This window comes from Diorhabda sublineata, chromosome 3, assembly GCF_026230105.1.
Source record: "Diorhabda sublineata isolate icDioSubl1.1 chromosome 3, icDioSubl1.1, whole genome shotgun sequence".
In the NCBI taxonomy this organism is placed as follows: Eukaryota; Metazoa; Arthropoda; class Insecta; order Coleoptera; family Chrysomelidae; genus Diorhabda; species Diorhabda sublineata.
Genome location: NC_079476.1, coordinates 36,635,528 through 36,661,934, shown reverse-complemented (window position 1 = coordinate 36,661,934; position 26,407 = coordinate 36,635,528). Strand labels below are relative to the sequence as shown.

Below are 26,407 nucleotides of genomic sequence, written 5' to 3'. Positions count from 1 at the left end.
ATTTTGGTATTCCTGTTGAAGGTGATCTATTGATTGATATAATCAAGCAAATTGTCAATGTCAAGTCATATTTTGATGAATAAAATTCAAATTTTCATTGGTTCCATTCCTATCACCACGAAAAACATATAAAAGGATCTAAGAAGTAAAATGTATGAATAGTTAGGCGTTTGGTTACGTATCAAATGAAAATTGATTGAAACGAATTTTAACAAACAAACAAAATGCAAATAAAAATATTACTTAATAAAATGATAACCATAATTTGTCATTCGGAAGAAAACCACTACAGAAACGATATCAAAAATGAATTAATATACGGTGTGTCCTCCCCTGTTCTTTAATTGTATCCATTGGGAAATTGTTCCGTTCGTTGTGAGCTCCTCGAAACAATACATCAGGCATCAGGAAAGGAGTTTGCTGTTTTATAACTGGTGGGCTGATGCTTAAGCCCCAATTTGTTCCAGTCATATCCACGGCGATCGTATGGCAATGAAAAGCTCATTAGATTAATTGGAAAATCATTACTCATTACTGTAGAATATATGCAGTTCAATTGATTAAAATTCCTTGTAATTTTCAACTTATTATATTCGTCTTGGTTATTTTTATAAATTGTTCAAAAACGTTTTGTTGGTAGGAAAATTGATGCATTTGATTATAAAATTATTTTCCTCTCCGATTTCAAAACAATCTACGTCTATGAAATTTTTATTAAAAAAGTGGACAATCTACGTCTATGGAATTAAAAAAACTGGAATTTAAATAAAACAAAACAATTAAATAGGAACAATTATCATTTATGTGAGTTTTGTTATACGTAGTTTGCGATAAATACAAGTTTCCAAGATAAACAGTGAGTTTACAGTTATTTCACTATTTACTTTATTTTTTGTGAGTGAACCCCGGAATCTCGCAACACAATTTTGTTTTTAATTTTTACTGAACATTCAATTGTAATTAAAAAAATTCATTTTAGCTGCAATATACCATTGAAAAATGCACTAAAACGCATAAACAAATATTTTTTGCACAATACGCCCCAGACTTTATTTTGAGCATTTTAGATTTGATATTCAATATATATATATCATATGCTTAGAATGAATTTTGAAGATGAACTGGTTCGATCATTCCATCAGTAAAATTGTGCAACTTCCACATCCACTTTTCTTTGATTGTATGATTTCCTGTTTTTGCTCAGTTTTCAGGATTTACATTATTTACAGCGTTTTTTTAAACTTGTCACTCTATTTGTGTCTATACCAGCTTATACCCACCATTCCAAAATTTTCTGCAATTTCATATTTTTATCCAATTTTCATTCATTAGAATTCTTATTCAAGAGTGATATAGAACGGACTAGAAATGTACTTTTCAAAGAAATTTTATATAAAATCAAAAACTCTTTTCAGATTATTAGTTAACTGTTGACTTTTCAAATTTGTTCTTATTTTATGGTGATGACTTACTAAATTATTTTGAATTTGTTTACCACTGTAGAATGGCTGCAGAACCAAAATCAGTTCAGGAAAAACCTGAGCCCGTTCCTCCATTAACAGTGAGTCCTTACATGACACTCATCGACGACGACAAGAACACAATTTTACACTACGCGGCAGCACGGGGAAAAGACGAAGAATTTAAGAAATGTATTAAATTTGAAGAGCTCAATATGGAAAATTATCTAGGTTGGACACCATTGATGATGGCGTGCCGAAATAAACAAGTCAAAACTGTCAAACTTCTGTTACAGCTTGGAGGCGATGTGACTAGGATAAATAAATTTGGTTTGTTGACATATTTTATCTTAGATATAAATAATATAAAAAAAAATGTAGAAATTTTCAAATAATGAGAACTATTAATGTTATTAATTTTTCGAATGAAGTCAAAGACGTGTTCTTTGCAGTACTTCTTTATGATGTCAGCTGTAAGTGAAAAAGCTGCTTGTGAATTCCGATTTTTTATTAGTTTTATCAATTTAAAAAAAGTTAAACGAAGTGACATCTATCGGCAACTGTTTGAGGTTTATTGACAAAAATACGCCAGTATTTGATTATTGACCTGCTTCACGCAATCGTAGCAGAAGTTACTGAAAAGCTTAAATTTCGAAAACTTTGTTCACGATGAGTACCTGAAATTGTCGCTCAGCAACACAAAAAACAACAGATGGTCAGTGCACTTAAGTTTTTTTTTACACGCGCTAAATGAAGAAGGAGATAATTTTCTTTCTCGGATAGTCATAGGGGATTAATTTTAGCACAGAAACTAAATGGCAACCAATGGAATTTAGGTACACTTCGTCGCCAAAAAAAGTTAAGCATAAGCAAATCTTGATACCTCGAAAATTCTTGCGCCCAGTTTTTGGTACAAAAAGGGTAAGGCCAAACAATCAATGCGCATGTTTACTGCGAGACCATTAAGAAATTGTGGTGCGAAAAACAGAACAAGTGCCGAGGATTACTTCAAAAGATCTTGTTTTTAAGGATCGTCAAGGGATCTGCTTGAATTGAAAAGGACGAAGAAAATTGAAATTTTGAGTACGAATTTCGGGATTATTCTCAAAATGTTGTCAAGAATGTTATCACCACTATAAAATTCAGTCAATATATTTTTAAAGTTGATTATATTTCAGGTATGTCTGTCCTGCATATAAGTATTTCTGGAGGAAGTTTGGAAATAGTTAAAATGATTATGGAACATCTTTTAACAGGAGGTATTTCAAAAAGATTGATGCAGCTCAATTTCTCGCCGTTATCAATGGCAATTCTATTCCGAAATAATGATATTCTATCATATTTGATACAAGAAAAATTCAACTTGAATGCCAAAACTCTATATACAGGTTAGTGAAATGTGTTAAATTCTATTATTCCAATTGGAGATTTTCTTTTATTAAACGACTCGAATATTTCACATTCCCAATAAATCCTTTGAATATCATCTATATCCAGGCTGCTCAGATCCAGGCTCGCGAAGGAATCTTAAGTGGCCCGCGCAAGTGTGGTTTAAAAATACGCATCAAATTCAAAAATCCCGCGGCGCACGTTATTGATCCAGTAGTACGCTGCATAAATTACATAGTGCAAAAGCTCTTAACAGCCGTCAATTCAGGCTATTATTTGAAGAAGAAATCAGAGAATATGGAGAGTTACAACTGTATTGCTCTGTGCAATAGCTTTCAAGGGGCAGCATGTTGAAACATTTCATCAACTTGCGAGTACAGGTGTCGCAATTTTTAGAGCAGATAGGGGCTTTACCATTCGAAGTTGACTATTGAAGAATACATCCTGGTTTAGTGATCTTGCATTCAAAACAAAATTGATTCTCTTTTCAATTAGCTCTCTTCCCCACACTTAAACATTACAAAGAGGAGCCCAATATTGTTTCTGTTAATTACTCTAAATACCAATCTAAAATTAAATGCTTATCACAGTCATTTGAGAGCAGATTACAAGATTTCGAGAGTAAAAACAAAATGTACAAATTTTTATAAATCCTTTCGTAATAAGTTTGGCTGAAATAGTTACTTATCCTGCCAATATTCAATTAGAACTTGTTGAACTGCAAAATCATGGTACCTTTTTGCTAACAAATTGTCTTAGAAAGCACAAAATTCTTCCGAAGATTTTTGGAAATTGGTACCAAAAGGAGAATTTCCAGCAATAACTGACCCTGCGTTACAGTTTTTAAGTAGTTTTAGATTAACATATGTATACAAAAATATTTTTTCAGATCTTAATTATGTAAAAAATAAATACAGTACATTCTTAACTGAGCAATATATTTGTGACTTGTTGTTGTTATTGTCAAAGTCGGATTTATCGCCAAACATAAATTATAACACAAACAATGGCAGAAATCACATTTTGATTGCATAAACAAATTTTATTTCTTTACTTGCATTTTAGAATAAGATACAAAATTTGTTCCTAATAAACAATAATTCAATTTTATTTTTTTAATAATTAAGTTTTTATTGCGCTTGTCCTGGGAGTAACTGAAACAGGAAATGTAAGTGGCCCGTGCCGAATGCACCGTTTGGCCCCCCGACTCTTCAAAAGGTTGAGCAGCCTTGATCTATATGAAATACTATTTCTTAAGACTTAGTTTTTAGTTGATTTAGATGTAATAAGAATTTCAGTACTAAAAAATATGTATATAACCATAGATAAATAAATATATTTGATTAGGTTTTCCAATTTTCAGGCATTACTCCTTTAATGTTCGCTTCTTCAATGGAAGACAATGAAGCATTTGCGTTGTTGTTAAAAAACAAAGCGGATACTACCATAAAAAATTATCTAAACGAAACGGCCAACGATATCAGAAAAGCAAGACAGCGAAAAAAAGAGCAACCGAAGAAACTTACTCCAGCTGAACTAATCTCGAGAAGTCCCCACATGGCACCTGCGCAATGTTTTATCACGCCACAACCGTCCATGTTGAATCTTGCACCATCTTCCTTTGTTTGCATAAGAAAAGCTTCTCCCAGTCCAACAGTATACGTAGCTACTCCTAATATTTCTCCTGTAACTCCGTTTAATGTTCCCCAGATGTTCTTTCCGCCAAGTTTTACTCCCAATCATTTCGTATCTTACAGTCCTCTACCTATGACGAATATTTTCGCGAATGCTAATGATTTTTTGAATATGAATATTAATCAGGATCAAGCCGAATTGGTGTTATCACCCAATCTCCAATAAAATCTATTCGTATGTTGATAAGTTTTAATTTTAACGTTATTATTTATTATAGCATACCATAAGTACGCGGCGGTTTCGCTACTAAATGGAATCAGGTCTTTAAAAACTGTTCTCAAACATTTGAAATCATATATTGAAATTAAGGTTTGTGATTTAAATATGAACAACATTTAGTAGAGAAATACCCAAGTGGTAATTTTAAGTTTTCACATTAATTTGACTTTATATAATTTGTTGAAGTTTATTTTTTATCAATCCATTTAATTATTTACGAAATTCTAATAAAAATTATATATATTATATTAAATTGGAGAATAGAATGAAAAATGTTATATCTGTGAATCACGAATATGCCCTATATATTATTCAGTGACATGGGAGCCCGAAAACCAAATAAAAACCATATTATTCAGTTTAGATTCATCATAAATTGGATGGAAGTCAAGTAAGAAGATGAGTTTGAGCTTGATGAAATTAGTTTTTCTGTCTAAATACGTGCATTATTTTCCTAATCAGAGTATATCGAGGAAAGGAATCAGATGAGGTTCCAATATCCATATTCTGCATTCCACTGAGCTGTTATTGCCCTTGTTGATGGAAAACGATTTCTTGGAGCTAATAACTTTAAGAAACCATCTTAGTTCTTTATTCTACTCTCTATTTCCCCTTTGATCTTCTTGAGACTATGCCAGTTAAATCTGATAAAACAACATCCACAATAAATAATTATTGTAGCAATTTCTTGGAATGACAGCCCAACAATTCGATTCGTTCAGCACTCACATCAAATGCTTAATTGTATGAGAATAGGAATGTTCAACTGATGAATTCTAATCTCGCATAAAAACTCATGATAATCATTTTACGTGGAATATTTTTAAAATAATGTCTACTTGGTTTTCTGGTTTTTATGTCACTATATGTCTTTAGTTTTTGTTCGTCGTGGACATTAATTAGAGAAAAAATATATTATCATACCAATGTGAATGAAGAATATTACTTTTACTGTCAAAACTAACTATGTAGATTCATGTGAACACGCCAGTCTTGTTCCGTAAAATCACTGAACCATTTATGCTGTCGTTTCTTTTGATAATATCGAAATATTCTAAAATTATTAATCTAAATATTCAATACGAACTTGTCTCAGTGAAGTTGGGTATGTTTTTAAAGGAATTCCCAAAACATAAGGGAAGCCGGAAACTTTTTTTGAGATCATTGTAAAACACTTGATTTCTGGTTTTAATTACACGTCTCCTACTACCACAAACAGATCTAGCTTCATCATCCGAAAAAATGTTGTTCTATAGGTTTGGAGACCATATTGTAGTTTCTTTTGGATCTGCTAAACTATTTTACTTTGACCTTTTTAAAGGAAATTTCGTCAAAAACAGTTTTACAACATACCAAGTCCAATGCAATTGAGTTGAAATTACAAAATTGGTTCTCTAAGCATTATTATTTGTTTTACAAAGTCTATATTTACTTCATCTAAGCCAATAAACGTAAGTTTTCTCCTACATCACTTTGTTAACACGAACTATTTTATAAAGATAACTATTTCAATATAAAAAACATTCAAAGTTAGAAGTTAATTAATTAATAAATAGATGGAGTGGAGCCAAATTGACTAAGACAGAATCCGTATTTTATAATGAAATCGTTACTCAATTTTTATACTGGCGATAAAAAATTAAATTTTATCTGTTTATTTTTATAACGTATTTGATTAGAAAGATTTGTCATATTTTATTTTTACGAAGAATTTTTATTGAAATATATTTTTGAAGTATCTAAGTGTTTTATATACAATATATTGTTTTATAACATCACTGTCCTTGTCTGAATCCTACTCTATACTATACTCAAAAACTGACAATATTTGATGGAAAATTTTTGGTGCCACTTAAACATTTGAAAATGTTTTATAACGTTACCTTCGGTTGTTTAGTAGTTTGAAGATTTAATAGCCATTTTAAGGCTAAATAAGCCATACGACATCCTCCTAATAACTAGTCCAAAAGAAGCGACTGCTACCGCAATTTTAGATCAGGCACGAACGGTGGCCAAAATCAATGGCACGAGAAATTTCTTTCTAGTTCCGTAAGCGACATCCACGAAAAAAACGGCATTTGTTTTTTATTCAAATAGCTTGATATGTTATCAATTTATAATATCTTCATTATTGGCATTATTTTAGGTAATTATACACTTTCACGGTCACCTGGTTTTTTGGCTCTAGAAAATCGAAAAATGGATGGATTTTAATGATCTTGGTCTCAAAATGTTCCATTTTACGCCGGATTTATAAAAAAAATTAGTAGAAATAGCTGGAATGAAAAATTTCTCATAGTTTTACTGTTTTAAATCGTAAAAAAAACGGTTTTGCAAAATAATCCTTTACAAGAAATTATCTCATTATTAGATAAAGTTCTTAATTTATGTAGAATACAAAAAAATATATAACAATTTTAAAAAAATCCAAAAAGGATGATTTTTTCAGTTTTTATAGCTTAAAATGAAATCGATGAAAAACAATCAATTTTCGTGAATAGTTTCGTACTATATTCCTCAATGTTAATAGTTTGCATTTAAAGTCATGAAACTATAAAAAATATTTATTTTTTTTAATTTTCATATTTTTTTTATAAATCCGCCGTAAAATGGAACATTTTGAGACCAAGATCATTAAAATCCATCCAATTTTCGATTTTCTAGAGCCAAAAAACCAGGTGACCGCGAAAGTGTATAATTACCTTTTTTTTAATAGAATACATTTTAGGCTGTAAAATACCGAAAAATTAACTTTTTTGAAATTTTTTTTTCAAAATATTCATTTTTTTATGTAAATTGCGAAAAAAAATATACGAACTTGATTCCACGACGTCAGAAACAGTTACGAAGGATTATATGTAGAAAGTCATTTTTTTGCATTTAAAGTCATGAAACTGTAAAAAATATTTATTTTTTTCAATTTTCGTATTTTTTTTATAAATCCGCCGTAAAATGGAACATTTTGAGACCAAGATCATTAAAATCCATCCATTTTTCGATTTTCTAGAGCCAAAAAACCAGGTGACCGCGAAAGTGTATAATTACCTTTTTTTTAATAGAATACATTTTAGGCTGTAAAATACCGAAAAATTAACTTTTTTGAAATTTTTTTTTCAAAATATTCATTTTTTTATGTAAATTGCGAAAAAAAATATACGAACTTGATTCCACGACGTCAGAAACAGTTACGAAGGATTATATGTAGAAAGTCATTTTTTTGCATTTAAAGTCATGAAACTGTAAAAAATATTTATTTTTTTCAATTTTCGTATTTTTTTTATAAATCCGCCGTAAAATGGAACATTTTGAGACCAAGATCATTAAAATCCATCCATTTTTCGATTTTCTAGAGCCAAAAAACCAGGTGACCGCGAAAGTGTATAATTACCTTTTTTTTAATAGAATACATTTTAGGCTGTAAAATACCGAAAAATTAACTTTTTTGAAATTTTTTTTTCAAAATATTCATTTTTTTATGTAAATTGCGAAAAAAAATATACGAACTTGATTCCACGACGTCAGAAACAGTTACGAAGGATTATATGTAGAAAGTCATTTTTTTGCATTTAAAGTCATGAAACTGTAAAAAATATTTATTTTTTTTAATTTTCGTATTTTTTTTATAAATCCGCCGTAAAATGGAACATTTTGAGACCAAGATCATTAAAATCCATCCAATTTTCGATTTTCTAGAGCCAAAAAACCAGGTGACTGCGAAAGTGTATAATTACCCTTTTTTTAATAGAATACATTTTAGGCTGTAAAATACCGAAAAATTAACTTTTTTGAAATTTTTTTTTTCAAAATATTCATTTTTTTATGTAAATTGCGAAAAAAAATATACGAACTTGATTCCACGACGTCAGAAACAGTTACGAAGGATTATATGTAGAAAGTCATTTTTTTGCATTTAAAGTCATGAAAATGTAAAAAATATTTATTTTTTTTAATTTTCGTATTTTTTTTATAAATCCGCCGTAAAATGGATCATTAAAATCCATCCATTTTTCGATTTTCTAGAGCCAAAAAACCAGGTGACTGCGAAAGTGTATAATTACCTTATTCTATGAATGAAATCTTAAATTCGGTATTATCTGAACCATAAAGGTAATATTCAATATAGAGCGGAAGTTAATATTAAAGATAGAGCGGCATTTAAATGGAATTGTAAAATTGGCAAAGAAAGAAAAAGCATTGGCTTACGAATCTCTATTCCTCTTTACTCGCTCCTGATAGGTATTTTATGTATATTAAGATAGATCGGCAGCTAATATTGAAGATAGGGCGACAATTAATCTCTAAGATAGAGCGAAAAGTAAGTGTTGTAAGTATTGTTGAAAAACAAAGAAATGGCATTCCATTCTCTTTTTGTTAATTATTTAGTTTAGGTTGCATATCCCCGATTTCCTTGAAATTTTAGTATTTAATACAGTTTTTTATGCTGAAAAAGAAGATGTATATATGTTGGGCGCGGAAAACATTTCTTCACGTAGTTTTTATGGTTTGAACATTGGAAAATGTACACTATCTTGAATAATTGATATTTTGCAAATACTTTATGTTGGAGGGGGGCTTTGTTAAAATTTTAGACTATCCTTTAACACACACCTCCCGCCCCAAATCCTCTCCAACATTATTTACATGTAAAAATAATCTTTCTATTGGATACATTCGTGATATTTCTTCAATAAATTCTACAATTCTATTTGATTAATAATGTATTTTAAATAGAAATTCCCCAAAATACTGACGATGATGAGATTTAGTTTTTTCACAACGAGCTATGTTATCACGAATATCGCTCAATATTTTGAGAATGAATCCAACCTAACCTTATCTAACCTATCCTAACCTGACTAAATTTTCAGCCTCGAATTTTCTCCACAACATATTAAATTTTGAAGGAAATCGGGTGTATGCAACCTAAACTAAATAATTACCCTCTTTTTCCGTCTACTCGCCCCTGAGAGGTGTTTTATACATAGAATGAATATTAAAGATCCAATCGAAATAGAGTATATAGAGTGTTAGTCCGATGTTCTCAATTTAATAGCAGTTCGAGCCTACTTGAAAAAACTTCCATAGCATTTTTAATAATATTAATTGTATGATTCGAATAAACTCGACATTGTGTTGAACCAAGTTAAAACATTTTTAAAATCGATAATAGAACAAAATATTGATACATGATTATGAACTGACACATTCATCTCTAATTATAATGATTTTTGAATCTTATAAGTTGTTACGTTGCCCATCTGTTCCCGTTGAAAAATGATCTCTATTCATCTAATCAAATTCTCATTATTTTCTGTTTTCCAGTTTTCAATGAAACTCCCAATAGCGTTTAAATTTGGTTTTGGTTTTGTTTCACCACCAATCTGGATTCTTTAAACAAATCATTATAACGTAGTTAACCTCCGCATCATGCCGCAGCTTTTTTTCTCCATCTTTCCTTTACGTTCGGATATTTAATAGGAAAGATAATATCTCATTAATCATTTAAGCAACGTCACTAGATGAAAAGGACGTGTTTTCTGTTATTAATTACCTACGAGAAAATCATTACTCGTCGCTCATTTATATGAATGTTAATTTTATATACGTTAAGCTCTTTTATTCCCAGGGACAGTAAATATTTTGATATCAGCCAACTGTTAACGGGTTAATTTTCGGGTGCCAAACTCTAAATAGTTCTCGTAATGCATCTATAAGAGATGTTTTTTGAGATACGCTACTGGTGGCATTTTTATTTAGATTTCACGTTATGACTACAAGGATGGTCCCAGAACTAACTAGCCTCACCTAGAGATAGCGGTAGTTTCTTGAAAAATACTACTGTATAAGAAAGTACACAATCTATACAGCATATGTTTCAAGTTTGAAGACTCCACGTTGCTTAATATTTGTTTGGTAGCCATCAATAGTGAACGTCTTAGGTAGTCGACCAAATGTGGTGACGACTCCAAAAATGTTTAAGAAAATCCACAAAGCAGTGCTGGATGATCGTCGACTGAAAGACTTGAGATAGTAGACATAGTACAAATTTCAAAAGGTGTAGTACATCCTATATTATTGAAAATTTGGAGATGAGAAAGCTCTGCACAAGATGGGTGCCGCCAATGGAACAAAAACAGCGTCGTGAAGATGTTTCCATCGACTGTTTGGCAATGTTTTGTAGAAATAAAGCCGAATTTTTACGTTGTTTTGAATCCATGAATGGAATGTGTGTCCATCCCCAAAAAACAATGGACTGTAAAGGGAGAAACGGCTCCAAAGAAAGCAAAGATCGTTGTATATGCGGGCAAAGTTAAGGCGTCGGTTTTTTGGGATGCGTGTAGGATAATTTTCATTTACTAACTTGAAAATGAAAAACTTTCAACGGCAATGCGAACTTATTTGAGAGAAGAAATCGGCAAAAACGGCCGTATTTGAATAAGAAAAAAGTTATAAGAGATAAAAGAAATTTTCTGAGCACTACATATAAAAAGCAATGGTAAAAAGATATCAGAATAAGTTTATAACTATAATTCACTTCATGTTTTACGTTTAAAAGACAATGGGACGTTTTTCAATATGCACTGAGATTCTATTAAACTTTTCAAATTGAGTGATAGGTCGTCACAAATTAATTTCTTTGAAAATCAGAATTTGATAATAAAACAAAAGCGACTACTGAGCCAAAATAAGTAAATAACGGATTATGAAAAATCAGGGCTAAGGAAAAGTCATGGAATATCTCCTAAGCGCGAAATTAATTTGTTAAAAATATTCTTTTAACCACGGACAAGATCTCGATAGATGTTTGATAGGTTACACCATGTTACAGCTGCCCAAAATAGTAAAACTGTGGTTTGAAAAAAAATTGTTGCATTTTGACATATTCTTATCAATTACTGAATCTTCACGCGTTTTTTAAAAATATAACGTATGCCCTCTGAGGATATTTCTGCCCTAACTGTCTCTATTGGAGAAAGAAACACTTTTTTAATGTCTTCATATGTACTTAAACATAGTTCTACAGATAAAACTTTCATTCTCCAGTTATTTATCATGAAAAAGATAAAGTTTCCATCGTATCGTTCTGAATATATTTTTTTATAAGGATTCTGTTTTTGGAGGGTTGAATTCATCCGCCGTGATTCAACAACTAAACTCAAATTTAATATAAATAGCTCCATTCGAGCAAATTTAATATAAACGGGGCAAAGGATCCCATCATGTATAAAGGACTTTATACATTCCCTTTTATTTTCGTTTTTTTTTTTTCATTTCACCCCCCGAACTATTACGTAATAGTAGTTCTTTCATCTTCTTCGGGATTTTGGAGTAATATATGCTGCTTATAAACTGAAAAGGAAGGCGAATTTATGACTCCAGTGACTATATTCAAAATATTGATACTTCTTCATGGAATTTGGTATCTATACAATAATTAAAAAAATATTATAGAATATAATTATTTCCATATCTACGATTTGATAATACAGTAAATTTTCATATTTTTTATGAATAGTTTTCTCTCAGGACGATAATTTGGTTGCCTTCATGAAAACTTTTTCGTAAAATTACTATTTAGTTATCTTTCTTTTCTCGTATATTTTTTTTCTTCTCAATCTAAGTTTATTCAACAGCTAGAGTTCCAAAACTACATCTTTAATTTATTTAATCTACAAAAAAATCTCGGTTCTTGTCCGTGAACGGTATCAGAGCCACAACGGTAATTTAATCATCAACCTGTAGATAAGACTCGCGTAGGTAGGATGATAAGAGCTTGTCGGTGTCTTTGAAACAGCAGCGCAAACGCTATAGAAGGAAGCTAGCATGGCATCGGATGGCACAAGTGGTCAGAAATCATGAAATCATAAACTATGGCCGCTTTGCCGACACAGACATACTATTCCGCCAACGGCATCATGCCATACCTTGTTGGCACGCGCTTCTCGGAATATGTAGTCTTTGATGTGTCGTCTTACCGACTACGGAGATGATATCTCGTTAATGCGACGCATAGGCGTCGATATCGATTACATTGTTTGAATAAATCGAGTAAAATCGAATTACTTTTTATAAAAAAAGTTTATAAGAGTTTTCTTTCAGACGCATAGGTTTATTATTTTCATTACATTCTTATTTTGAGTTTAACATTTTTGATGGGTTTCCTGCTGTTTCATTTTCTTTTGCTATTCTTTTTTCTATTCCCTCTTTTCGTCCTTTATTTCATAAAGTGACTTGAAATGTTCTCTCATTAGGTTAATTGAATTTTTTGTCAGATCTTGTACAAATTGAATTCTGTTGTAATAGAGCTTTTTCTTTCCTTCCTTTTTTTGATCATTCCTCATTTTTTTTTAATTTTCAAAGATGTAATATATTTATACAGCGTTAGAAATAGCATCAGATACTTTTAGGTTTCTTTATACATTGAAAAACACAAAAGAATCGAGCGTTCAATATCATTTTTAACGACTGGAAGCAAAACGAAAAATGTATATAAAAATAACCGACATTATTTTTCAGCACAATCATCATGTCAAACGTCATGTCTCTAAACAACAAAATGCTACATAGTATAAAAACAATTTTTACGGATATAATGGTTTACTAGAAGTACGTTAAAATAGTGACAACACTACAGCTTCATTTGATCTTGGCATATTTTGAACTTAACAATACAATAGGGCACATAATCGTTTCAAAAATTAAGGACTATAATATTTGAAAATGTAGTTTATATGGTAATGGGTTGTATCCATGAAAATTATAAAGCTCATAATATCTCAAAGGTAAAAAATTGAATTACCTAGAATTTAATTGACATTTTCGCAGACTTTTCGATTAGTGGTTGTCAAACATTCGATCGCGAGCCACCGGTGGCTCGCGGCGTAATTTTGGGTAGCTCGCGGTGACTCTCAGTGGATTGGCAACACTGAGTGTCTGGGAGCGCTGCATCCGATTAGTCATTGACGGAGTTATACGTTTTTGTTTCACAGACTGTTGTTGTGTTTAATTCTCGTGAACATGTTGAAGCTCTTTCCTTGTTTGTTTTTACTGTGGCTAGCTCAAGCAAAAAGCCGAAAACCGATCACTATTATGCAAAGTGGGAAACCGATTACTTTTTACGCAAGTTTAAGGTGTGTGTTTACTTTGTAATGTATCACTGTTGGAAAGAAAGAAAATGTTGAGCGTCATTTCAAGACAGTTCACAGTGGAATTAAGGAAGATTATTCGCTGAATTCAGCTCTGAGAAGAGAGAAAGTGATGCAGTTAAAATCTCAGCTAAATGCACAACAGTCAACTTTTTTTAAAACACTAGACAAAAACAAAACAGCTACCGAAGCGTCATTCCGGGTTTCCAAGTTCATCGTTCGTTCAACATAGGAAACCGTAGGAAGATGGTGAGTTGATTAAAACTGAATTTTTAGAAGCTGGAGATACATTATTTGATAACTTCAAAAACAAAGCTGAGATCATGTCTGCTATTTAGTCTGTTCAGCTTTCTGTTAATTTAGTTATGCGAGGAGTTGAAGAAGGTTGTGTCGCTTACTGGGCATACAACTGGAAATGATATATTTTTAGCAGTTGAAAAGCTCATTGAATCTGAAAACATTCGTGTGTAGGAGTTGTAGGTCCTAGCTACGGATGGTAGGCGTGGAGAAAGGATTTATTGCCTTATGTCGTAAAGACAGTGACATATCAAATTTTTTGTCTTACAATGTCATAAAAACAGTTGTCAAAATAGTAAATAAAATAAGAGCTCATGCACTTCAAAGACGACTGTTCAGAGAACTAATTGAAGAGTTAGATTTGTTGCTTCATACAGAATTTCTTTGGCTCAGTAGAGTTATGCAACGTTTCAAAGAGTTGCTACCTGCACTGGTGAAGTTCTTGAAAGATCGGGGTGAGCATCTGACGGAACTGGAAGATCTCACATGGTTACAAGTTTTTTCTTTTCTTACTGATGTAACTGAAAAGTTGAATGGCTTAAGCTTGCAGCTTCAAGGCAAATATGATAACATCGGTGGAATGATTTCAAATATAACATCATTTTTAAAATCCTCCACAACACCCCAATAATAACCAAGAATATTTGGAAATTCTTTCAAACTTAAGAAAACAATTTAATCAACGATTCTAAGATTGTAAAAGCATATTGATTGTGGCACAATTCGTCAACTCTTTCTTTGTATAGATCGATGCCGAAGATTTTTCAGCTTGTGTTGTAAAACATTTTGGTGGAGGTCAGACTGCCGTTGAAATAGAAGTTGTTGATTTTCAGAATGACTTGTATCTAAAATCCCTCTCTACCACTGAAAATGCCTGGCCTCTACTCCCCAAAGAAAAGCATCCAATCGTGGTTCAAGTTGCATTGAGATTGAAAACTATGTTCATTTCTACCTACTTGTGTGAATCATATTTTTCAAGTATGAAATTCATCAAAAACAAATATAGAAACAGACTGAACATTTGGACAACTGCAACAGAATGGCGGCTACAACATACCTTCCAAACTTCAAGAAACTACTTGATGGCCAAAAAGAGTTCCTAATGGCTCAATATTTCTAGATAGCTCACTAAAAGGTTTATAAATGCTCACTAGCTCAACAGTTTGACGACGGTCTAAACAATCGACTTTGCTTGAAAATTGAATTCAGAAAAGTGAACTTTGTAATAACTGTCAAAATCATTAAAAGATATCGTTTGGAAATTAACTTGTTAATAGTATACAGGCGTTCCGATACTTTATGCCCAAAATTCTGATATTAGTAGATGACATGAAAATAATGATTTGACATACAAAAAATTTACTTATTCAACAGCTCTTCTCTAAGTTATAAGCATTTGAAGCTGCGAAATCAGAATTTATATTTAAGTATATAGAAATGTTCTTTGAGTCACTTTTAACTTGTTTCAAAAAATACTTTATTTACAATAAACCACTTATAATATCTACAGATAATAATTTAACAGACAAATCAATACTTCAACAATGAATAACAACCAAAAAATGAATGAATTCGTGTTTATTGCATTGAACTTATATTTATTTGATCCGAGTTTTGGGATCCGTTGACCATGTGAATATTATTTATTGCTCTTTGAAATCCGCTGATCGTGTGACTGTGTCGGGGACCTTTCACATTTCTATATTTTCTAAATTATTCATTCGAACATCATGACTTTTTAATGGGGGATTAACGTATTTCCATACAATGTGTACAGCATAAATAATTATACACTACCATCTGAAGGCCAGGGGCAGCTCATGCCCAAAAGTTAAGATTCCGTAACTTTTACAGGGACAACCTGTACAATCTAAAGATAGCAAAAATGCATTTTTCAATCGATTCTTCAACAAAAAGGTACTCGTTTAACTCGATAAAATTTATTGTTTAGGAGATATGTAGATTTTTAGATCGTACATGCCAAGAAAACCGTTCACCATAAAAAGACATTGTGAAGAAAATTGTCATAAATTGTAATTATTTATTGAAAATACATATTTATTGAAACACAATCACACATTTCTAATTAAACTGCATACTATCGAACATCGTAAACTTATCTAGTCTACGGAGGATATTTCTGTGAACTAGATTCGATTTAATGAGGCACCTAACCTAACCACATTAAACGAATTTTCTCGAATATCAATCCTTTTCCTTTCTGAAACCAGTCATAACTAAAAGAAAAGATTATAATAAAATAACTCTTTACAGTATTTACTTCAAAACTCTACTTTTATTTAACGCTTAGAAACTTTTAAGAAAAACTGAAACTTATGAAGCACAATCTCCGCGAGAAGGTTAAGAGCTTTCAACTTTTTATTTTTCGGGTTTTCTTTGTAGATTCTCGCATTGTCAGATGTGTGTAATAGCCGTCGCGACGCGTTTATCGCCTCTTTCTTACTCCTTTCCTCCAAAATCATGCTATAAAAAAGGATATTTATAAATTGGTTCTGTCAGAAATGATCACGAATATGCAGAGGTGGCATGAGTGGTCTTTCCAAGCATCAAAACGATTCCTACTGTTTTTTTTTATCACTCACTATTGAATAATACATCATATATCATCTATAATGAGCTCAGGAGCTCAGTTTTGGTTTAAAAACCAATCATTTGAAAACTATGTTTTCTTTCACCAAGACAAAAGAATTGTAATGGAAAAACTTTTAGAAAATTGGTACAGTGTGTAAATAAGAGCAATAGAGCTGATATTAACAATAAAATCGTTGAAGTTTATAGTGAAGAAACAATAGTAGATAACATGGGACGAAATTATGTCATTCTTTGAAATCTCGTAAACATACACAAGGTAAATGAATAATTCAAAATGATCTATGGAAAATAAATGTGCGTTAAGGGACTGAACTGTCGTAATGTACAGAAAACGGCAAGAAAACGACTTCATCATTTCATTCCCCCAAAAGCAAAAAAGTAAATTTGGAGTAGAAATACTCTGGATCATCAACGAAGAAATTTGAAGTTACACATTGAACCAAAAAAATTAGGTCAACCATATTTTGGGATTAACGTGATGTTATTCTCGTCGATTATCTGAATAGTTGTTATACCATCAAAACAGTTTGTTATTATTCCACTTTGATGGGGATTATTGAAGCCATCCTACGAAATAAAGGGCTAATTTTCTGGCATGAGGATACTAGAACTAAAGCAACGCAGGAAGTATTGCGACAGTCCAAATTTGGCACCTACAGCCTTCTCATTCGGACATCATTTCGTAAACTTTCTAATATTTTCTTGTAAAATCAAAAAACCATTACTAATTGCCCAAGGTTCGACTTTGATTGATGAGATTTAGTACGGTGAGGATAGTCACTCATTTTCCATTGAAAATTCTGAACTTATGTCTCCAGGTTATAGAATTTTGACATTTTAAGATCTGTTTTGACACCTTTTTCCAATAGAAACCAAACTTAATGTTAATAATTATTCAATATTCATGTTAAACCATCCAGCTTACGAACCTAGGAACCAGGAGAGCTGAAGATTCACCAAGACCAACAATGAAGAACAATAAAGGTCTGTGAAGTAATGATAAATTTTCTTTCGCATTACAATACCGTTGCAAGCAATTAAACTTGTGGACCAATCTAATTATATAAACTGGTACGCCACAAAATGTTTACCTGCAGTTCTTGAAGCAGTGAATACTCGCATCCACCTTATTCGCCTGATTTGGCCGATTATGATTTCTGGTTACTCTTCAACCTAAAGAAACATCGTCCACGTTTCATGACGGAGGATAAGGTAGTCAAAAAATTAATTATTGATTGAATACTGATTTCAAACTTATAAGTTATAGAATATTCGCTTACAAAAGTGCGTTGAAGTAGCTGGTGATTGCCTTGGACGTAAATAAAATAATTTTCTATTCTTCATTGAATCTGCGTTAATTAATAGCGAACAACTTTGTCCCCATTTGTCTCCTTCAAGATTTATTATCGAATTTAATTACATGACTGTAGTTTCCCGTAAAGTTTTACGGCTTAAGGGTGAAGTAATATGTGAACAGAAACTTATAATTGAAAAGCAACAGTCATGTAAACCGTGGCAACCTTTACTCGACTTTCCTCCGTGGTACAAGCTCCTTAAGGAAACACTGACCTTTATACAGCATCTGCTGCCGTATAGTCACGAAAGGCAATTACGTCCGTACGTAAAGACCAAGATAAACACTGCGTTAATTTCATGTCCACTCGAATGCTTCTAGGATATCTCTTAGGACGCCTGCCACCCATCTGGAAAAGAGCGCCGACGCCAACGACGAGATAATATCCAGAATCCAGAATCCAGGCTGCAGTGAGGGTTGCGCACCGTCGGGAGAAACTACTAACAATCGACATTTTCACTTTTATAGTCATATCGGGTTTGTGATTGATGCCTAGGAACATATCTACTCAAAATTGCAGGTGGGTGTGAGTCTTATATCTTCAGTGTATTTCTTACATAATAAAACTATTTAAAACTTTTATCAAATATACGCATTTAATTCGTATAATTATTAATTTTGTCAGAGCAAAATAAATGAAACTAGAAAGAACGGTAATGAACCAATTTTAGCAAAAGTCTTTCATATCTTAACGCTTTTTATTAACAAATGAAAACATTTACAAATTTTGTTGATGGAAATAAGCATGCTACTTACAAATATTCCTTCAACAATCATAAATAATTAACTAAACTCATAAAATGAGAATTATTCAACAATAATTGAAAACTTAACTTTAAATGTAAATAACAATGTAAAAATAAATATTCATAAACATACTGAGTGAGCCAGATAAAAGAAATAAGTTAGATGCAACTATTTTTCGCATAGATACGTGATAGAAAACTCCAGGGACTGTAAAATTTCTCGTAAATTAGAAAATATTTTCAACAGTCTTCTTTTGGTTACTTTAGTAATAAAATTGTTTACGGCTTGTCTCTAGGGTGAATTACACTTTGAATACTAATCTGCCACACTCGGTACAGCTATGGACATTGATTTTCCATCTAATTATAGGGATCCGCGGCTAAAGTTTGAGATAGTTCTTATTATTACTTATTTTTTGCTTCCGTAATTATGAGTTTCTCAATTGAATTTCTAAATGAAGTTCAGACATATGAGAATGATAAATAAGTATGTTATTTATATAGTTTTCACGGGATTTTATAACATTTGTTGCTGTGCTATATCATAGAAATTAATTGATCGACAATATATATTCAAAATACATCCTTATAGTTCAAAACCTGAAACTAGCAATATAAATATCGAGTTGGATACCACGACCTTTATAACGTAACCAAATTTACGTATAAAGAAAAAGGTCGAGACGCTGGAAATACCCTATACTATCCAACTAAATATAATCGCAGGTGTCTAATTTGTTTCCCAGCTTTGACTATACTAATATCCCGAAAATAGACATCTGATTTTAGCCCCTTTCCACAATATTTGTACGTATCTTCATACTCAGGCAGATGAATAGATAGGAAAGGCTACCGAGATCGCAAGATCTCAAATTCTTTGAACGTTTCTAATAGAAAACCGACAACTTGAAGTAATAATAAGGAATAAGTGTCAATCAATTTGTCTGCAAGTCCTTAGAATTAAAAATATACTTGAAAATGTGATTGAGATCAGATTAAAAAACTTATCTACAGAAAGCTGGATTGCTGCAGCACGCGGATATGATATTGCTTATTACCAAATTGTTCACCCTAATATTTTAACTGCTCCGATTCTTCAGCAAAAGGTCTTTTAGCAGTAGAGATATTTGTTTCTATTATTGAGGTATAGTCAGTGAACTGCAGTGGAAAGGGATGATTTTCTATCCATATTATAGACTCAAATAAATTAGGGTTATCTTCTTTGCAACTAATGGTTCCTATGAACAAACATATTGATTATAATGATATGACTTATATCGGTGGTTTTTCATTATGCAACATTTCCAATCCTTGAATTTCAAAACATTTCAAGTTTATGTGAAACTTCTTCTAATTAATTTTCAGTATTTTATTAAACTATTGTGATCATATTGTGATGTTTTCAAATAAACGTCTTACCGTTAAATAATCAAAATATCGATATCGTGATTTCTATTTTCAAAAATTACAATTCTTCCTAGAATTCCAAAACTTTAGAAATAAAATAGATGAATATGTTCATGATCTTCCATACATCAATAACCCAACAACCAAATTTCGAATTGTGTTTCCAGTTTACTCGATTTTTTTTTTAATTTTACTTTCATTTCTTATAACTTTTGTACATTTATAATATTATTTGTATTCTTATTAGTTACAAAAATAATAGTTTTTTTTACTACATACAAAACTTATTCTATTAATCCTTATTGTTTTTTTAACATCTAAAAAGTGTTAAGCCTCTGAACTGGATGTAATATCCTCCAAAATTTACATACTGCCAGACTGTTAAGGCAAAGCGGTGAATCAATCGTAGTAATGATTTATTGCTAGACACTCTCCTGGTAGCTGAACACTGTTGTAGGTAAATCTGAAGCTAATAGGTTTGCAAACAATTGAACTAGAAGAAAAGAGGCTTCTACTAAAGGAATTTCTTGAAAATTCTATTGACATGAGAATCAAAGTCAAATATCGAGATATATGGTCTAACAGAAGTGATTGCACGATATCCAGAGCGACTTGACCAAGGATAAATGAAGAGAAAGCAGAAAAGATAATGTCGAGATTATCCGTAGCAACCTAACCTAAATATTTTATGTTAATATCAAGTTTCTTTCTGGATTTATCATTATGAAAAAATCATCAAACTTTAAGTATAATATGGCGTAGCAAGGTGTGGCTGGCTCTTATCCAGATCCTTGCAATTAAGAGGACTTTGAGAGATCCTGTTGAATGCGAACCAACCCATCACCATACATGTATTTCCAATTAATTTGATTATTTCTACGCTTAAAAAAGAACGACACGAATTTGAAAGCGTTTTAGTTTGAGGTACCTCAATAAAATCTTTTGAACTATATTAAAAAACCGCGATTTAGGAACGAAACAAAAAGGTCCTAGTTGATGGGACTTCGCCCACGTTTGAATTATTCCATGGTACATCGCTGCTCCTAAACTGCTCCGAAATTATTTTTTGTTATATTCTGAACTTATTTTTTTCTGAACTTTATGAACTCATTATGGTTTTTATATATTGGCTGATTTTGATGCCAAAAGAAAACAAAATATTTTATAGAAGACATTCATTCTCAATGACAAGTGCAAATTAGTTTCTATCAATATTCTCTGAGCTACGACTCGAGATGAAAATAAATAGTAGAACTAGAATTGATAAATATACAAGGAAAATATGTTCAAGTCAATGACTTACAATTACGGGTTTTGACCTTATATTAAAAAGATGATAAAACAAAATAAATAAATAAAATTTTTCTCTATAAATACTGTAAAGCAAAATAATTATAAGTTATTTAAAAAATAAAGGGTGTCTAAATTATTTTGGAAGTGCCGTGTTAATATTGAAAAGAAGCGGAAATACCCTTTTCTACAATTGACCAATTACAATAATGTAAGTGATCCCATAATTCACAAAAGCATTGAAATATGTTTCAATAAATCATCCAAATGGAAATCGTGAAATATATACGTCGAAAGATGTCTTGAATTACCAGAAATTCGTCTTATAGAATTGTGAAACAATTGAATGTCTAACCGTCGTCGTATAACCAAATGTGAATATCGGGAATGAGGAAGATCCTTTTCGAGAGCATATACACGAATCTATACCTGTAGGTATCGCTGAAAATTTATAGCCCAATATAGTTTGGAAGGAGTTGCGGTATATGTGTTCTGTTTCAATAAAATTTGATTTAGGACTTTTACGGCTAATAATGTTGAATGTACTGTCCTAATTTAAAGTCAAATGAACTTATAGCATATATAGTCGTACTAGCTTTGATATTGATTGATATTATATTTAGAAAAAAACGTTACCATGTCATCTCTGTCCTCTATCGAAGCTGTCCTCGTTAATGGACCTTCCAGTTATAAAGTTATAAAGTTAATTAGATCCTGTATTCGTCATTTTAAGCAAGTCTTTGATTTCCTCTGAAACGGTAGTATTCTGTGATATAAGCAGTGAAATGCAGCATTCTTTTATTCAAATGCAAATATTTGTTAGAAATTCCAGTATTCAAGTGCAGAGAAGTTTTCCAGCTCTGGAAAATACCCACAACTGTTACTCTTTCATATCCTTCCTACTTCAGAAACTATTTGTGAATGAATTTTCCCATGCCACAAGCTTCGTGACAGTAAGTTTTTTAATCATACCTCTGTTTTCCTCAATTTCCGAATATTGGGAAGCCAAAAGGTATCTTGAAATTCTTTTTTATGTTATTGAATTTCCATTGCAATTTCAGCTCAATTTTGAATTGATGACCTGCTTTGATAGGAGCCTAGCTACGACGTATTTCTAAGATATTCTTTCCAGACTAATTTCCTCATTTTCTCAATGGTATTTCTACCTGAAAGTTACTAGTGATGATAAGCATAGCACCAGCTCCAAATATTTTACCACCATCACGATTCTTGGTGTTTCTCCATCTATATTTCCCTTGAAAGTTGGAGTTAAAGATAACCTATTCCCAATGCTACTACTTTGAAATGTAGCAAAAGTTTTACAACATTCCAGACTCACTTTCATGGACATATAGAGTTGCTTGAAGCTAATTTTTAGGAATTATACAGACTTTTATTTGAAATACAGTTGTAACTTTTGCTTCTAATGGACGATTGTATGTAAAAGAAACAACATTTTTTTTATTAACATACTTTGAGAAAAAACCCACATTATTTTTTATAATTCTGATGGTCAATGATCAACGTGGAGGTACACGTGACGGACAGGATTCTTGAACAAGGTTTTCTAAATCTGCGATGCTGGTAATTGGATAGCACCAGGATGAGTTGCTTTACCTGATTTTGTAGAGCACACCATACTTATTTGATGCCGTAAATACACAGTAAATTTATTCTCTTCAGAAGAAGAGCTGCTATAAAGCCAATAACAGCTGAGCTGTTGTGCTGAGGTCTTTTTGCTGAAATGCAAAAGTCCTACATGAAATGATGAACGATGGCTACAAAGTCAGGTGTTTCATCAATCGGGTACCTACAAGTCTCATTTCTCTGTGAAACTAGGCTCAGCAAAATCACCAGAGCTCATTTTTGGTGTAGCTATTACAGTCCGCTCGCAAGAGAGTATCTAAGGAGTAAATAATCGATTTATTCCATCCTAACATTGACATAAAATATACTAAACTAATAAAAAATATTCTATATGTCTAATTGTCTAATGTCTAACACCGAATTTCAAATTTAATAACGAAAAGCTTGTGTTCCGTATTTTATAAATTTTTTTATTCGATATTCTATAAACATTTGGGGTGCGCCCATGTAGTTTTGCCGATTGATATTCAGAACAAGTTTCTCCTTCAACTTTTTCAGTGTCTCCGACACGTGAAATATCAGAAATTGACCCTATTGTGAATTCTTAGTAGGCAATATTCAAAGTTCACAATTCAATTGAGAGTTTTCAAAAATGTGAATTACCCAAATCTTGAAATAAAAAATTTGGAACAATTTAACCCGAAATTTATTATATGTTTTTGCATGGTTTTTTAAATAACAATGAAAACCAATCAGAATTAAAAACCCATTTTCTTTCACATTATTCTCATTTCTATTTATATTTTATCTATAATTAACTAAAGGCTTTTCCTATTTCCGCCATATATATTGTTTTTAATCTTGTTGATGTTATGCTTATCGGCTCTTTTATCGGAAATATACATGCTCTTCCCTGGAGTAAATACGCAGTTAGTATTTAATTAACAATGCTCGACCTCATTACTTTTTAGTACCTTCGGATATTTTTCAGTATATCATACTGAGTTACATTATTGTTACACTCAGAAGAAATAATTTCTTGATCTCGAAAGTGGAGGATCAGGTCGATAATCCAATTATTCAGCCGAAACGTCCTACAAAACGTCAAGATAGACACTTGAGGCAACTACTCCTGCAAGAATATACCATATTTATATCGAATTGTTTGTAAAGGCACTGATCTCGTTACATAGTGTCTATTGTTAAGATAGTTAAATTTAATCATTCTAAAAATTGTTTTCAAAATACACTTTTCAACGCGAGCGGCTTTGTTTGAACGGGGACTGTTCCATTTTATAGTTACGTATCCCGGTGTGCCCGAAATGAATTCTGGGATGCCAAATTGTCCCTTTTTCTGAAACCGAACGAAAATTTGAGTAATCGACGCGACTATAGCCGAGAGTGGCGAAGACGTCATCGCTCGCGCTTTGTTTACTAAATGTTTGACAGATTTTTCGTTCGTCCACTTCTCAATATTTATTTCGTTGTTGTTTGATGCTTATTTTGCTTATTTTGTTTTGGAACCATAAGTTAAAATGCCAAAACGCAAGTGTACGTTCAATGTTAACTTACAAGCAAAATAACAGCATTTGAAGTCTGAAAAATATAAAAATGCCGATTGCGCCGCTGCTTCGAGTTCTTCGATGTTAACCTTTTTCAAGAAATCGGACACACCACCAACTTTAAATTATCTGGATATCGCCGCGGCAGAAGATGTCTGGTCTTATCACACAAAACAGGAAAACCACAGTTTTCGCTCTAATGATTCTGCGTCGAAATTGATTCAATCATGTTTTGATCCCAACAGCGATGAAAAGATTAAAAGAAGATCTAGATAAGTCCAATACTAAACGATGCTTCAAACCACGGTAACAAAAAAATATACCCTATTCTAGTAAGCCTTTTTCATCCGTGTACAAGTAAAAATTTTAGATCTCCAAGACCAACCAGGTGAGACTCCTGACATCATTGGCAATTATTTAAACCAAGTACTGACAGATAATAATTTGACAGTAAAAGTCATGGCATTTTGCGGAGACATTGCCAACGTTAATGTCGGAGACGCGGCTAACAATGTGTTAACGAAATTACAATCATCTCTGAAAAAACCATTGATAGGTTTTGGATGTGAAGCCCATGTAATTCACAATGCAATAAAATAAACTGCAGACAGGCTACACTTAGATTACGGAAGCATCATTGTGAAGATAAATTCATTTTTTTATATATACACGATTCGAGTTGAACTTCTAAAGGAGTTTTGCGCCGAAACTGAACCGGAATATCAACAAATACTCGACTATAGTAAAACCAGATGACTTGCTCTTATGCCTGCCTTGGAAAGGGTTTTGAAAATTTATTAGCCATTAAAAAACTACTTTTTGAGCATTGAAAAATGTCCCCTGTTACTAAAAAATTTTTTTGAAGATCCCACATCCGAATTGTGGTTTTATTTTTTACACGGTCAGTCAGTAAGTTTTCATCATGCTGTATTGAAACCTGAAGGTCAGACATTATCAGCAAAAGATATCAAAGATATCAATCAATTAAAAGACAATTTGACTCAGAAACAGTCCTATCAGTTTCATCCATTTATGGTCCGTCAATTAATAGTGAAATCGAAAGTTAATGTTACTGACATAGATGAAGAATTTGTGAAAAGAGCGGCTTCAGAATTTTATGGAACAAGCCATGAATATCTGGAGAAGTGGACCTGCGTTATTACCAAAGAAATGGAAATAGTTTATTGGGCAGATTTAAAAAAGGTATTGGATTTATTGATTGAAAAGGAATATATTGGCTTTAATAAAGATGAAGTTTTTGACGAATTTGTAACTACATTATATCGCAGAAAGTAACTGAATGGATTAATCTAAATGTTTCCACGGAAACTCGTTGGGTTGAAGTATTCAAACACTTTCAAGCCAACAATCTTCAGCATGAAAATTTTTCTATTTCAGTTGAATATATTTTATGTTTGCCTGCTATGAATGCTCCAGAAGAAAGAGTATTTACTATGATGAACAAATTGTGGCCATCTGAGAAAACCCAGTTACAACTTTCAGTTCTAAAGGCTATGTTGATAATTGAGGTAAATATAAAAACAACATGCCAAGAGTTTTATTCTTACTTAAAAACGTCAGCAGCTACATTAAAGCAAATTTGTTCCTCTGATAAATATAATTAAACATTTCGGGTATATAT

At 31.9% G+C, this 26,407-nt stretch overlaps 2 protein-coding genes across 3 annotated transcripts in view; both read left to right on the top strand.

Moving 5' to 3' along the window:
• Positions 1-763: 763 nt before the first annotated feature.
• LOC130441260 (26S proteasome non-ATPase regulatory subunit 10-like) lies at positions 764-6,515 on the top strand. Its single transcript, XM_056774849.1, has 4 exons — positions 764-856; positions 1,504-1,790; positions 2,639-2,848; positions 4,213-6,515. The coding sequence occupies exons 2-4, from the start codon at positions 1,505-1,507 to the stop codon at positions 4,707-4,709; spliced, it is 993 nt and encodes a 330-aa protein (XP_056630827.1). The 5' UTR covers positions 764-856; position 1,504; the 3' UTR covers positions 4,710-6,515.
• Positions 6,516-18,582: 12,067 nt separating this feature from the next.
• The window catches only part of LOC130441509 (glutamate receptor ionotropic, kainate 2), a 111,442-nt gene continuing 103,617 nt past the window's right edge, over positions 18,583-26,407 (top strand). For both annotated transcript variants that reach the window (XM_056775225.1, XM_056775227.1), the window contains exon 1: positions 18,583-18,693. The gene's annotated coding sequence lies outside the window, so the exon portion shown is untranslated. The remainder of the gene's footprint in view (positions 18,694-26,407) is intronic.